The following is a 14,537-nucleotide window of genomic DNA, read 5'->3' on the forward strand; positions in this document are numbered from 1 at the left end:
AGGTAGCTGCTGAAGGAGTAATGGCAGTAACATGGTTAAAGTTGAAGTGGAAAGTATTTTTTAACAGTCCACCTAAACCCCACTTGGGTTCCTGGCTGTGGCCTATAAAATTACATTAGAATAATGGATGTAGTACAAATACATACAGTTATCAATGTAAAAGTGTGAAAAAAATTTAATTGGAGGATGGAGGAGATCAGGGGAGTAGATTCAGCAGTGGGAGGGAGAGGGAGAGTGGTTCAGGTATATTAAAGAGAGAATGTCTAGAACTCTGAGGACCTGAAGAATGAGGTTGGCCAAGGGAGGAGACAAAGGTGACAGAATGGAGAGATGAACTGTAGGAAGGACAAGTTTGGGGCAGAAAATGATTTAGTTCAGTTTTTGACATAAGGTGTCTGTGCCAGTTGAAGGGTCTGGAAGCCTGGGCAGAAGACAGATTAGGGAGCTGAGGGGCATAGTTGAACAACCGAGTGAGGACTTAGATCTAAATAAAGGCTGAGCTCAAGGGCTTGATAATACTCACGAGCATGTGCCCGAGGAGAAGCTGGCCTGGCTGATGGAGAAGGAGTCCCCAAAGAGGAAAGAAGACCCCACAGAGAGTGGCTTGAAAACTGGGCAGAAAGGACTTTTTAAGTTTGAAGAAGGACTCCTTCCAGTTTCCTCAGGGACCGCAAGATGAGGACTGAAAAGACTGTTTCAGATGTGACAGTGAAGAGATTTTTGGAGCCTTTTCCATGGCAATTTCTGTGGAGGGTTGGGGAGAAGTTAGCAGGACCTATCATATTAAGTGAATAACTGTAACATTACACATTTTTGTTACTCTACTGAGGACCTTCCTTTTTTAGTCATCTTGATCTCTTGGAGTCCCTGAGTAACTTAGTGAAGATGAGGAAAGTCTGATTTTCACCCTCTCAGGTTTTACTGGTGTCATGGTGCCATCACAGCAACAAGGATTTGGATCCCTCCACTCTGTTTCAGTGTATGTTAGTAGTTGTCATACACTTCAAACAAGTTAAATGCCTCTTTTTTCCCATGGCAGCAGTTGGCAATCTTCCTCAAAATTTGGCTTCAGTTGCTTCTCCCCAACCATAGCGTTCCCCACCCTCTGGAAGTATTGTCAGGGAAAACGGAAGGTGCCAGCTTGCCATTACTAACTTTGCTCCCAGTTCAGCTGTGAAGCTATTATTTTACCTCCTTTTTGACTCTTGGCATCCCTGGGCCCTGAGGTTAGTAGGTGTAGCTGGGCTTTAGTCACCATCTCATTGCTGTGGGCATCCTGGGACTTCTCGCTAGGTTGCATGAAATGTCCATACATCATAATTAGAGACCTTTAGGAGAAAGGGAGGAGAAAACTGTTTCTAAGACTGATTTTTATGGGATGGACCTGTTGAATGGGTAAGGATATTCAGCTGATAGAGGCTTATATCCATGATGCTAGAAAACTAAGTGAAAATATAGAGCAAAGAGGATTCGATTCTAGGCTCACTTCAGAAGGGAGTACAGAGTAACTGCCCCATTTTCAGAGGAGGGGTTCCTCAGTAGTTGTATCATCTAAAGCAGAGCTTCTTAAAAGATTTTTAGGAAAAATAAATATTCTTAAAGTTATATTTTCTTGCTAGCGAGAAAACAAAAACAAAAACAAAACCCTTTCCCTGCTAATAGCAGCAAGGAACAGAGGCTCTCCCTCTGGCCTTTAAAGGAAACAATGGGAAACATTTTCAAATGCAGCATTGGCCTTGTATTCAAAACCTGTTTTTAACACTACCCATAATAGAATTCCTCAAGATTGGGTGGTGCTTTAACTAATTGACATACAAAATACCAGAATCCCTTTACACAGTAGCAGTGCTTACCTACATGTGTAGTGAGATATGGACAAGAGGGTCCACGAAACTTTGTTTATAATGGCAGCAGATTGGATGCAAATGTCCATTGGTTTGGTCTGGTTAAATACACTTTATCTGGGCACATGCTGCACATGTGCATGCACGTGCGAAACACACACACACACACATAAATAAATGGGATACTATGCAGCTGCAAGAATGATTAGGAGCCCTTCCAGGTACTAATATAGAAAAATAACCAGGATATACCTAATGATTAAAAATGAAGTGCAGACTGCTGGTGGGAATGCAAACTGGTGCAGCCACTCTGGGGAACAGTATCGAGGTTCCTCAAAAAACTAAAAAGAAAGCTACCTTATGATCCAGCAATTGCACTATTAGGTATTTACCTAAAGGATACAAAAATACGGATTTGAGAGGGTACATGCACCCCAGGTTTAATAGCAGCATTATCAACAGTAGCCAACTGAGAGGGACCTGGGGGGCTCAGTCAGTTAAACATCTGACTCTTGACTTCAGCTCAGGTCATGATCTCATGGTTTGTGAATTGCAGAGCTTGCTTGGGATTCTCTCTCTCTCCCTCTCTTACTGACCCTCCCCGACTCTCTCGCACTCACACGTGTACATATTTTCTCTCTCAAAATAAATAAACTTAAAAGAAAAAACTTAAAAAAAACCCACACACAATAGCCAGACCACGGAGAGAGCCCTAATGTCCATCAACTGATGAATGGGTAAAGAAGATGTGGTGTATATACAATGGAATATTACTCAGCCATCAAAAAGGATGAAATCTTGCCATTTACAATAATGTGTACGGAGCTAGGGTGTATTATGCTAAGTGAAATAAGTCAGAGAAGGACAAATGCAATATGATTTCACTCATGTGGAATTTAAGAAACAAAACATATAAACATCTAGGAAGGGAGGGAAGAGAGAAGGAAACAAACCATAAGAGGCGCACAATGATAGAAAACAAACAGAGCGGATAGAGGGAGGTGGATGAGAGATGTCTAGATGGATGATGGATATTAAGGAGGGCACTTGTGATGAACACTGGGTGTTGTATGTAAGTGATGAATCACTGAATTCTCCTCCTGAAACCAATATTACACTGTATGTTCACGAAAATCAAAATAAAATTAAAATAAAAAAATTAAGTGCAGAATAGTTTGCTGTCATTTGTATTACAAAAGGGACAGGAGAGAAGCGTGTGTGACTGTGTATAGATTTGCTTGCATATGCCTACGAAACCCTACAAGGATATATAAGAAGCTAATACCATTATTTACCTGCCTGGAGAGAGGGTGGAAGTGTGTGGGGAAGAGCAGGTAGGGGTAAAGGTAGGAGGTTTGTCATGATGCCTTTTTCTATTGTTTGATTTTTGGATCATGTGAACATATTAGCTATTTAAAAAATAAATTAGAATTAAAAAGCATATATAACATATATAAAACATGTATGTATGAAAATCTCAATAGGAGCAGAGAAAAACATTTGTCAAAATTCAACACCCTTTAAAAAACAGAAGTGAAGAATTTTACTTCCTACTCTTTTAAGTAGGAAGAGTTCTCTTGTGTATAGTGTTTGAGGAGGTCTCCAATTGCTTTATTTATAACAATTTATACACAAAATCCTAAAAGAAACTGTTTTGAAAAATCTCAGACTCATTTTTTTTTTTTCTTTTCTTTTCTTTGGGGAACTTCCTGCATTCTTCAGTTTTCAGATATCTAGGGAGAGGTAATTAATCCATTAGGTTTTCCTAATGAGTGGGATATAAATTCTATCCTACTACCTAAAACTTGTATCATGTTTGTTTTTACCTTGAGAATAAGAATGAATTTTTAGGGGTACCTGGGTGGCTCTGTCAGGCATCCGACTTTGGCTCAAGTCATGATCTCACAGTTCCTGAGTTTGAACCCCACGTCGGGCTCTGTGCTGACAACATGGAGCCTGCTTCAGATTCTGTGTCTCCTTCTCTGTGCCCTTCCCTGCTCATGCTCGCCCATTCTCAAAAATAAATAAACATTTTTAAAAATTATAAAAAATGAATTTTTAAATGTAGCTTTTATAAGATGACTAAATTTGACACTGTAATCATTTTTTTGGCTCTTTATTGTAAAAATAACTTTGGTAGTCAGTATGTAGGATTCCTTTCAAATGTTTCTTATTCTAAGACTGTGAAAGTATCTGTGAAAAGAGCCCAGGAATTAAGACATCTTACTGAATTTAGAAGGCTCTGGAATGTGAGAAGTTGGAATAATTCATATTAAGCAAATAATATAAATAAATATTTGAGAACTTGTAAGATGTCCTTTTCTCGAGCATGGGACAGGGAAAGAGGAGTAAAAAAAAAAAATGGCAGAAGTGCTTGGGGCATTCCTTTAACACCACAGAACTTTCCTTAGCAGGACCATCTTGGTTTCTTTGCAATGAAAGTATTTAATGCACAAGAGAGTTGAGTCAGAAACATAATTTTAATCTGAAGTTGATGATGCTTGCTTAAGATGCTAGAAAATGAGTTTTGAAATACTTGAATATTAGTTACATTTACCTTGCAAACTTGTGTGGGCCTATTTCTGGGTTCTGTGTCCCATTCATTTCTGTGTCTAGCCCTCTGATCTTGATTATGAAATCAGAATTATAGACTACAGACTTTGATGTGCTGTCTTCCCCTGTGTAATATGGGAGCATTCAGGTTAGATGAAATGATGTTCAGAAGCGGGGAGAGGCCACAGAAGAGGTTCACATCTCCCTTTTCCTCCTAATTTTCAGTTGATATGGCAAAGATTAGTCATTTCAGACAAAGTGACACTAAACGGTGTGGGAGGGAAGCAAGGGCAGAGAGTTCGTAGGATTAGGGCTCTTGGGGAGGTGAGAGGAGATGGTGAGCTACTTTTAAAACAGTCTCTAGTTTGGCCTATGATACTTGCAATTCGCCATATTTTACATGCCCTTATTATTGATGCTCACTCCATGTTAGAATTGGAATTGCTGTACTGAGCTCCACCAAGATTGAATTGATGGACTAATTAATCTTAAAAAGATAAATGGAATTTGATGAACCACTCCCAACTTTTAAGTTCACCTTAGGGCTTAAAAGCAATCATTCATTTTTTTTTTCTCAAGTTTTTATTGAAATTCCAGTTAGTTAACATACAGTGTAATACTAATTTCAGGTGTAGAATTTAGTAATTCATCACTTAAATAAAACACCCAGTGCTCATCAGAAGTGTCCTGTTTAATACCCATCACCCATTCAGCCCATCTCCCACCCATCTCCCCTCCAGTAAACGAACAATAACAAAAAAAAAGACCCTTAAAAACCAGACCCTTAAATACAGAGAACAAACTGGCTGTTGCCAGAAGGAAGGTGGGTGTGAGGATGGGTGAAATAGATAAAGGGAATTAAGAGTACACTTATCTTGATGAGCACTGAGAAATAGAAAAAATCTATCTATCTATCTATCTATCTATCTATCTATCTATAGATATAAAATTGCAGTGATGTTGCTATTTACTGCTATTTACTGTTACTGTCATTATTGTAAGCCAGTTTTTTAATAGATATAATGAAAACTTAGCAAGCTTTTTATGACCAGTCTACCAAGATGGACTTCGCTTGCAGAATTAATTTCAGCAGATTGTTTGTTTTTCTATCTAAAATTGGCTGTGCACTGAGACCTTTTGTGATGCAAGGAACACTGTCAACTTAAAAATATTGATATTTCTAAAGCCATTTTAGATGGAATTATACTTTTTATAATTTTTATATTTTTTAAGTTAGTAAGATATTGTGTTTATTGTCCTCTGATTGGAGTTTTTGATGCAGTAGCCAAATGCCTAAATGAATATTCAGTTAACAAAACTGATTTTTGTGTGTTTTGGCTGCCTCACCTTCCTGAAAACTGCAGTGATTTAGTGTGGCACAGGTAAAGGCCGATGCCAAATATGAGTCATTTCTTCTTTGGTTGCATTGGAAGCCACCTTTGGACCTGTAATGTCACTGGCACTTCTCATTCTTTACCTCTTTATCTCTTTCCTGATTAAAAACAGACCTCTTTCTGAAAAACCTAAAGAATTTGTGTCTGGAAAGAGCAGTAACGGAAATTTTAGGTGCACCAGGAGGACCTAAGCATGTTCTCAAATCAGCTGAGAGCCTCTCTGTTTTCCCTGTTTGATTTTGTCTTTAAGCATGATGGTAGCCACGCATAACTGCTGTCTCAAATAGGGTTTTATTTCTTTGAATTCAGCCTGTCAGCACAAATAATCCCTAATAAGTATGAAGCTAGTTTAAAAATCTTAAACAAAGCTGGAGTTTTCTCCCTTGTATATCCTCATCTTGGCTGATTTCTGAAGTTTGATAGACATGTAGAATGTTAGAAAAAAATCACAGATTTATCTTTTTAGATTCCAGGTATGTATGTATATATATGTATACATACATACATACATACTTTCTTCATTTTGAGAGCTGAGCTCCTAAGAGATCAGAATGATCTAGTGTTTGGCCAAGTCCTGTTTATTCACTGTCCTGAGTTCATCTCCCTCTGAAGTATCTGTAACTGGGATGCTACCTCTCCCCCTCCCCCAACATTTTAGTAAAGGGAGAATAACTGTGGAACAGCCAGGGATGTAAAATTTATTGGAAAGACAGTAATTGCCTTGTCCCTGGGGGGCAGTGTGTGTAGTTACACACTGAACCACAGGTTTCATTTTTGGCAAGAGAATGGACATGCATTATAGGAGGAAAAGAATAAGTGAATGATTTCAGTAGAATGTTTCCCCAGAGATCTGTGGGTGTCAGAAAGAGGAGGGAGGAGTGTTGTACCCAGTTTATCATCCAAATTTGTTGTTCCCTCTAAAGCAGCGTCTTTTCTACCCCAGATCTCTGTGTCCCTGCCTTTGATTGGTGAGACCTGGGAATAGTTAGCATGTGGAATTCCTCAAGGTTAAGATGACGGTTAAGGTAGATGGATGAAGCGAAATGTATTTCCATTTTTCATTATCCGACAGGGCTAGTGGTATGGCTAAGGCAGTATGTATATACTGTGTGCGTCCTTTCAAATGTTCTCACTTGAGATATTTGAATATATGATGCAGTAAAAGTTATTGCTTCCATTCCGATTTGTTAGTAACATTATGTGTGGGGGTGCCAGCTGGGAAATATTACCTGGGAAGCTAGCGGAGCCCCGAGTGTGCCTTGGGGGAAGAGAGGACACCAACATTATTTGTCATTGGACCATTATACACCAAATGGCTGAGGTGCTGACTCCAAATCAGCTACTTAGTTTTCCTAAGGGACAGAGTGCCACTATGTCAGCTGCCAAACAAGAAAGAGAAATCTGAAACACAAAAATACATTTATTCTCAAATTAAGTAAGTTGTCTTCAAAACAACCTTGCATGAGCTTAACACTGTAAACAAAGAATGAGGCTTTTCTTCCTCTGAGAAGCTCCAAAGAATATTGACCTTAGTGTTCAGCTACCTGATTGTGATGTCCCAGAATACACAGAGCTGCAGCTTCCCAGACAGACAATTAAATTTAAATGCAAAAGACATTAACGAAACATTAAAGTATGTAAATGAGTGTGTGATTCATAGTAACACAAATGCTCCTACAGTGAAGTATTTCAGAGTTCATGGTTTCCCTAATCATCTTTTCATGTCTGTTTTGTTTCCTGGCTTCCTAATGCTAAAACATCATACCATTTTTTTAAAACTATCAAGGGCTGAGAGAGTTCCTAGGGAAAAGTGGCATTCTCAGAGGTAAACAGGATCCAGATCACTTAGGGCTTATTGATTTTATGATCAGTACTTAGGTTGCTGCTAAAAGTGGATAGGTTTCCAATACGTATCTGAAACCTTAGAGGTCTTTCCACCTCCATCCATCTTTGGGAGCAGTGAAGAACTCACTCTGTAGGCGATTACTAAGGAGAACTCAAAAGTCGTTAGCATCACTTATCTGTGGGATACCAGCTTAAACTAATGTAAAATACTCTTATTTAACTTGGATACAAAAAAAGTCAGAGTGATTATCAAAGGATCAAAAGGGAACTTAAAGCTTTTATAAGATTTGCATCTCATCCCCATTACTGGGTGTTGTACTTCTAGCATTTGGTTGGGGTTTATTTCTTTATGAGATGGGACTGAAGTTAAAAGTGCTTTGATGATATCACCATTAATCCATCACCCAACTGGTGGTGTTCTTGTATTATGCAATGAAATCTTTTTAATGGGGATTTACAAAATAAGTTCAGGGTACAATAAAATTTGTTAATCCAGAGACTTCCATTATTGGGAACTGGTGATTACTTGATTTGTGCTCAACTGGAACTTTAATGCGTGTTGAAAATAAGAGCCTTGGTAATATACTGTTCTAGAATTTTTACTTTCATGAACGGTGTGTGAATGGATGGGAAGATACACCCTGGAGAAGGGAGAAGACACAGCCTACACCATTAAGAGTTTTTCCTCAGTCTCAGCTGAGAATCTGAAGCGAAAGGATCTTGAAGCAGATGAGCAGAAAGAAACAGCCTCTCTGAGGCAGAACGTAAGGGAGGTTTTCAAAAGGAATGTCTTCATGTATCTGTATTTCCTGGGAAGCAGCATGATTTACAGACAGAAGGTTAGGACAGAGCTGAGGAGACTGAATTGTGAACTGGAGAGGAGATCCAAATTTGAGGTATTGTTAGTATTTGGGAAATTTGCACTATAAAGATGAAAGTACAAGAGGAAAGGTACATAATCAAATCGGTCATGTCTTTAAAGGGAATAAAGCTTTAGAAATGATAACAGGTTTTTCTTAAATATCTTCAGGTTTTTCTGTCAACTATTTGATTTGAATAAAAATTGCTGTTTTTGTTTTTAACAGGGCCGGTGGGAAAGTCAACAGGATGTATCCCAAACTGCAGTTTCCAGAGGGATAGCTCCTGTTGCCCCATCTCTCCCAGACCGTCCCCATAATAACCATTCTCCCGACCCAGGTAGGTTACATTTTCATTTGTCAACCACTGTCATGGAATTTGAGCATCTTTCAGAAGTAGTTTAAAACAGGATTTCCTGGGGCACCTGGGTGGCTCAGTTGGTTAAGCGTCCAACTCTTGGTTTTGGTTCAGGTCATGATCTCACAGTACGTGAGATCCAGCCCTGCATCAGGCTCTGTGCTGACAGCATGGAGCCTGCTTGGGATTCTCTCTCACCTTCTCTCTCTCTGCCCCTCTTCTGCTCCCATTCTCTGTCTCTCTCAAAATACATACATACATACAACATACATAAACAAACAGACAAATTTTAAAAGAGAATTTCCTACCCTGTAACTACTATCCTACTAGTGAATGCTCATCTGATTTTTTCCCTTTTTTGGTTTATAACATGTTGTTACATTGATTTTTGAATGTTGAATTTATCCTGCATTACTGTGCTAAATACCACTTGATGTGTTATCATTTATATTTTCTTTATTCTACTTGCTAACTTTCTGTAAAGGATTTTTGTGTTTATGTTCTATGATGAATACTTCTCTTTTCTCATAATAATGCCTTAGTTAGGTTTTGATATGAATATGTTGGCCTCATAAAATGACTTGGGAAATATTTCCTTACCATCTTTTTTTCTGAAAGATTTTATATAAGCTTGGTATTACTTCTTCCTTAAATGTTTGACAGGATTCACCAGTGACACTATCTGGGCCTGGAATTTTCTCTTTGGGAAACTTTTAAATTATGACTTCATTTTCTTTAATAAAGTGCTATTTAACTTTTTGTATTTCTTTGTGAGTCAGTTTTCATAAGTTATGTTTTTCAGGTAATTTTCTGTTTCATCTAAATTATTACTCTTATTTCAGTAAATGTTATGGTGTTCCTTTATTGCCCTTTTAATGTTTATAGGATCTATTGTGATATTCCTTCTTTTTATTTATTTATTTAAGAAAATTTTTTAATGTTTATTTATTTATTTTGAGAGAGAGAGAGAGTGAGAGAATCCCAGGCAGGTTCCACATTGTCAGCACAGAGCAGGATGTGGGGCTCAATCTCACAAGCTGTGATATTATGACCTGAGCTGAAATCAAGAGCCAGATGTTTAACCAACTGAGCCATCTAGGCACCCCTCCTTTTTATTTTTGATAATTTTTGTTTTCTTTCTGTTTTTCTTGAGTACATTTGAGGCATGTCTTATTTTTCTCAGTCTTCTCTCAGAACGAAAGTTGGTCTTACTTTCTTCATTGTTTACTTTGTTTCATTGATTTTGTTTTTATTTTTGATTGTTTCATTGATTTCTATTTCTTTCTGCATTTCACAAATTTTGGAATATGGTGCTTTCATTTTCATTCTATTCAAAATATTTTCTAATTTCCCTCTGATTTATTCTTTGACTCGTAAGTTATTGGGTAGCATGTTAATTCATTTTCATATGTCTGGTGAGAATCTTTTTATTAATGGATTGCTTATTTGATTTCCTTATGATCAGAGAGACTCTTTAATATTTCAGTCTTTTGGAATGTTTTTGAGACTATGTTCTACCTTGGTAAACATTCCATGTATGCTTGGAAAGAAGGTCTGTTCTGTTTGAGGGCATAGCATTCTGTATATATCAGGTCAGTGTGGTTGATAAGCTTATTCAGTCAGATCGGTTCTTCAAATAGTCTGTCCTTCTACTGATTTTTTTTCTATTTGTCCTATCCATCACTGAGAGAGGGCATTAAATCTCCAAATATGATTATGAAAAATTACCTACTTTTTCATTTATCTGTTTTTACATCATTCTTGTAGGAACTTTGTTGTTAGGTATATACATTATTTTTTCCCAATAAAGTGATATTTCTATCATTATTAAATGTCCCTTTATATCTTTGGAATTCTCTTACTTTGAAATCTGTCTCACTTGATATTAACGTAGCCTCATCAACCTTCTTTTGCTTATTGTTTGAATGGTGTCTCCTTTTCTCAGTCTTTAAAATTTTAGCTATATTCGCTCTTTAAATGAACAAATATTTGCTATCTTGTCAGCATATAGTTAGCTCTAACTTATTTTCTAATCTAGCTTGACAAGTTTTGCCTTTTTCTTGGCATATTTAATTCTTCTACATCTAATATTATTATTATGTCTGCTACATTGCTGTTGGTTTCTCTTTGGCCGTTTGTATTTTATTTTATTTTTCCACTGTAACTTCTTTTCTGCCTTCTTTTGGGATAATTGGAAAAATATTTTTTAGTATTTAATTTTATTTCTATTTCTGACTGTTTGGTATTTCTGTGTTTATTTATTAAAGTCTTTGCTCAAGGATTCTAGTATAGATTCTTAACTTATCATAGTCTACTTAGAATTAATAATACATCACTTCCCACTGCACAAATATAAGAACCTTGTAAGTGTATAATTCCATTTGCCTGTTCCTGGAGCCCTCTTATTTTGTATTATTGTTGTTATATCTTTTATAGACATTATGAACCCATTTACGATGTTACTCTTTCTGCTTTAAAACAGCCAGATTAAAAGACTATAGAAAATCTTTTATATTTTTCTTCATATTTATTATTTCTGGCACTATCCAGTCCTTCGTGAAGTCTTATATTTATCCAATATCATTTCTCTATAGTCCAAAGAATATCCTATAGTATTTCTTATTGTGAAGTTCTCTTGGAGAGAAAAGAATGCTGTCTCCCCTTTTTGAGATTATCTTCACTTCACTTTATTTGAAGAATTTTTTCACTAGCTAGAGAATTCTGGGTAGATAGCTTCTTTCAACACTTCAAACATCTTACATTGTCTTTTAGATTCCTTTTCTGCTGAGAATCAGCCATCATTTCTGTCTCTTTTTCCTACATGTAATATGTCTGTGTTTACTCTCTTGTTTGCTTTCATAGTTCTCTCAATTTTTGTTTTTAGCACTTGGACTAAGGTATACTTAGGTATGGTTTTCTTAGTACTTATCTTACTTGTGTTTCATTGATATTCTTGGACCTGTAAGTTGTGGTTTTCAACAAATTTGGGAAATGTTCAGCTATTATTACATTTTACCCCCAACAATTTTTCTCTACTCTTTCTGAGATTCAAATTACACGTATTAGATTGTTTAATATTACCCTACAGGTCACAGGAGCTCAATTTTTTTTTAATTTTTATTTTTCATCCTTTTGTCTTATTCTTATATCTTCTGGTTGCATAATTTCTCCTTCCATTTCCAACCTTCTGTTAAGTACATCCAGAGAATATTTTATCTCAGTTATTATTCTTTTCAGTTCTAGAATTTCACTTGTTTCTTTATTTAAAGTTTTAATTTCTCTGTGGATATTTTATACCTATACATTTGTTAAGATCAGATTCTTCTTTACTTCCTTGGGCCTGTGTCTAAAACTACTTCAACATATTTATCTGCTAAATCCAGCATCTGGGCCGTCTCATGGTCTATTTACATTGACTGCTTTTTTCTTGACTATGGGTCATATTAATGAGTTTTGACAAATGCATTTACCTGTGTAACCTACCCACCAGTCAAGTTTACAAGATGTACAGGACTCCAGCTACTTTCCACAATCAGCCAGTGTTCTGATTTCTATTCCTTCAGATTAGTTTTGCCTGTTCTACAATTTCATACAAATGGCATCATGCAGTATATGCTCTTTTTGTGTTATGCTTCTTTTATTCAACATTTCTGTTCATGTTATCCACACGGTTGCATCCTTCAGTAATTTATTTTTTGTTGTTGAGAAACATTCACTATCACAGTTGAATTTGTCACGATTTTTAATTAGTTCTTCTATTTACGGACATGTGGCTTATTTCCACTTTTTGGTTACTGTGAATAAAGTTTGTTCTTGTATAAGTGTTTTTGTGAACACTTCTCTTGAGTTAATACCTAGGAGTGAAATACCTTGTTTTAAAGTTCTGTAAATTTGTTGTTGTTGTTTTAAAGCTTGTAATCCATGCTTACTTGATTTACATTATTTTCCACTTTGCTTTGCTCATCATAGCTTCTTGCATCCCACTCTGTCTTTCTGAGTTTAGTTTCTTTTTTGTGAATTACATGTATCATCAGTGCATTTAGCAGTCATCAGTTAGTGACAAACCCTTTAGAAATTTTTATTTTGGGGCTCCTGGGTGGCTCCGTTGGTTAAGCATCTGACTTCAGCGCAGGTCATGATCTCACAGCTCGTGGATTCGAGCCCCGCGTTGGACTCCGTGCTGACAGCTCAGATCCTGGAGCCTGCTTCAGATTCTTTGTCTTCCTCTCACTCTGCTCCTCCCCTGCTCATGCTCTGTCTCTCTCTCAAAAATAAATAAACATTAAAAAAAAATTTTTAAGTTTTTATTTTGTCTTCACTTTGAAGAATCCTTTTACTATGGAAAATATCAAACATACAAGAGTAGAAAGAATAACACCATATGCTCTCAGGTAGCCCTCCCAACTTCAGAATGATCAGTTCATCACTAGTCTGATGTACCCCTACTCCTGCTACATCTCCCAGCCCTCTCCTGGATAATTTGAAGCAAATCCCGGATACCATTTCATCTGTAAATATCTGTACATGTGTCTCTAGAGCAGTAACATTTCTCTAGAGCTGATAACATTTCACTCCTAAGAAAAATTAAAAATAAGTCCTTTATATCATCAAATATCTAGTCAGTATTTAGATTTCTCCAGTTGGCTCAAAAATACCTTTTAGTTATTTTGAATGAAAATCTAAGTAAGGTTCATTTATTGTGATGAGTTGATATGTGTCTTGAGTTAAAGTTTAATCTATATGTTCTTTGTCTTTTTCCCCCATCCATTGTATTTGCCGAAGAGACCATGTCTTTTGCACAGTAGACTATGTTACCATCCCCCTGAGGTTGTTTAAACAGGGTTCTCTATCAACCGTATTTCCTGTGAATTGGTAGTTAGCTCTACAGGCTTGAACAGATTCAGGCCATTTTGAGGGAGGGGTGGAAGGTAGGATAAATGGAAGGGTAGTTTTGTGTACTTACCTCAAGAGACACCTTGTGTCTGATTGTCTCACTTTGTGATATATGCAGCCTTTGAAAGATTTTTGGCCAGATCTTCATTTAATTAAGGGTCTTCCTCAGTGTAGAATGTTAATTTAACTGTAGGGAGAAGTCTAGATTGTCCCTGTTGTTTGGTCTCAGCGTTTAGATGATTATGTCCTTCTGGCTCTTTATTCATCTCAAACTTATTTTCTATTGGTTTCCTTTGTTTTGTTCTACTCTTTCCTAATTTTGCCTTCTTGTAAATTATTTGACTTTTTTGAAATCCGCTTTAACACATCTCTTGGAATTTATAGCTATCTCTTTGCTTTATTGTTTTAGTGATTGCTCTCATGATTATAAAATATCCTTACCTTTCACAGTCTACTTAGAGTTATTATACTACTTTATGTAAAATTTACAAACCTTGGAACTGTATGGGTCCATGTCACAACTGTATTGCCAATGAACTTAAAGTCATTTCAGGGGCCAGTGTAGAGTAGAGGTATGCTGGTGGCTGTGTGCTTCCATTGGGGCAGCATCACACACAGTTCCTCAGGTTGACTTGCTTGTTGTTTTTAAAGTATTATGTGGATACAGTGTTTTACAGTTTGTGACTTAGGTTACATTTTCCTAAAACTTCAGTTTTATTCACTAAGGGGAGAGAAATCTTTTTATATCATAGATATTGTCTGCATGTCTGATCCCAGCCTTTGGTAATTTAGA

General features: G+C 36.7%; 1 protein-coding gene across 1 annotated transcript in view; it reads left to right on the forward strand.

The window, feature by feature from the left end:
- The window catches only part of KIF13B (kinesin family member 13B), a 198,572-nt gene that overhangs the window by 156,053 nt on the left and 27,982 nt on the right, over positions 1-14,537 (forward strand). The window contains exon 36 of the mRNA XM_078445580.2: positions 8,722-8,833. Within this exon, the coding sequence (XP_078301706.2) occupies positions 8,722-8,833 (112 nt within the window). The remainder of the gene's footprint in view (positions 1-8,721; positions 8,834-14,537) is intronic.

The sequence above is a fragment of the Panthera onca genome, chromosome B1 (assembly GCF_046562875.1).
Source record: "Panthera onca isolate mPanOnc1 chromosome B1, mPanOnc1 haplotype 2, whole genome shotgun sequence".
Classification (NCBI taxonomy): Eukaryota; Metazoa; Chordata; class Mammalia; order Carnivora; family Felidae; genus Panthera; species Panthera onca.